General features: G+C 54.8%; 2 protein-coding genes across 2 annotated transcripts in view; both read left to right on the forward strand.

Moving 5' to 3' along the window:
- Positions 1–68, forward strand: part of DQ04_17531000 (hypothetical protein) — a gene marked incomplete at both ends in the record, with an annotated part of 951 nt that extends 883 nt beyond the window's left edge. The window contains one exon of the mRNA XM_009317603.1: positions 1–68. This exon is cut by the window's left edge and continues 883 nt beyond it. Coding sequence (XP_009315878.1) covers positions 1–68 — 68 coding nt within the window.
- Positions 69–132: 64 nt separating this feature from the next.
- DQ04_17531010 (hypothetical protein) lies at positions 133–1,119 on the forward strand (the record flags this gene model as incomplete). The annotated part of the gene is made up of 1 exon (XM_009317604.1): positions 133–1,119. One exon carries the CDS (start codon positions 133–135, stop codon positions 1,117–1,119), a length of 987 nt encoding a protein of 328 aa, XP_009315879.1.
- Positions 1,120–1,329: the final 210 nt, after the last annotated feature.

The following is a 1,329-nucleotide window of genomic DNA, read 5'->3' on the forward strand; positions in this document are numbered from 1 at the left end:
GATGCTACCGACTGTGGACACGGTGTGACAGGTATACTTCAAGGAATGAAATCGGGGACACGCATTGATCGGAGCACTGCGCCTGTGGATGCTACCGACTGTGGACACGGTGTGACAGGTATACTTCAAGGAATGAAATCGGGGACACGTGTTGATCAGAGCACTGCGCTTGCCGAATCGGCCACCGGTGGATGCAGCCCGAACTGTTCGAAGCCCGCTGTATCGTTTTCGGTTGGCCTGTCGCGCAGTGTTCGTCCAGGGGAGAATAATAGGGCACGTGTGTCTATTACGTCTGTGGAAGATACCCAGGGATTGCCATCTTGTTTGATGCTTTGCAAGCAAGATGAGTTGCGCTCTGCGCAGACTGGTGCGGGATCACTTTTTTCAGGCATTAGACAGTGTAATGCGAGGTGTGGTAAGCCTGGCGAGGAGAGTTGTTCGGAAGAAGAGGCTGATACCTCGATGGGCTCGGTGTGGTCTGAGATGTTAGATGGTAGTGGAGGTAAGGCAATGATGACCACAGAAATGGACGCCACTTCTTTTATTCACGCGCGCCATCTAAATTTGGCCGAGCTCTTGGTTGAGAGCCATTTGTGTGGGGCAAGCCGTCAAGAAGGTTCTAATACCACGGAGATGCTTCCGTCCATTTTCGAAAACGGGGTTTCCTGCGACAACAACGAGGTAACGAGTTATGCATCGAGGAACCGACTCTTGCACCACGCGCCCCCTCCTGGGCCCTCGCGTACGAGGCGGGGTGCCACGCCAATGTATGCCACTCCATACAGACGGCATAACAATCCGACATGCCCCGAGCACCTGGCTCGGATACAGCGCCAAAAACGCCGAACCCCTTTTTTTGTACCCGGTGTGCCCTTTGTGGAGTCGCCAGACGTGTCTACAGACGTGGACATGCGGGAATGGCGTAGGAAGGAGGCCGCTAGGATGCAGCGAGTGCACGCATGGGTGCAGCGAGGCCTGCGGTGGCAGCGAGAGGAGTGGGAGGCGCAGTTGCGCGCCGAGGCACACAGGGCCTTCGGTGCGCGGTGGCCACTGCCACCCGGCGGCTGGTTCGCCCCCGTCCCGCCCAGCCCCTTTGCCCCTCGCCAATGGTACTTCTGATAAGTGAAGGTCGCATGCATATATGTTTTCGCTTAGACTAGATGCTTTATTGTTTTGGGTATGGATGGAGCATTGCGGCTGCACACGCATAGTTCCTGATTGTTTCTACGCTTGGTTTTATGTGGCTACTTAACAATTTTCCGTTCACTTTCTTTTTCTGCTGACTTCCTGATTGGGATGCATGGTAACGGATGTTCCTCTGACCTTAAC

Source organism: Trypanosoma grayi (genome assembly GCF_000691245.1).
Source record: "Trypanosoma grayi strain ANR4 Tgr_1753_V1, whole genome shotgun sequence".
Classification (NCBI taxonomy): domain Eukaryota; phylum Euglenozoa; class Kinetoplastea; order Trypanosomatida; family Trypanosomatidae; genus Trypanosoma; species Trypanosoma grayi.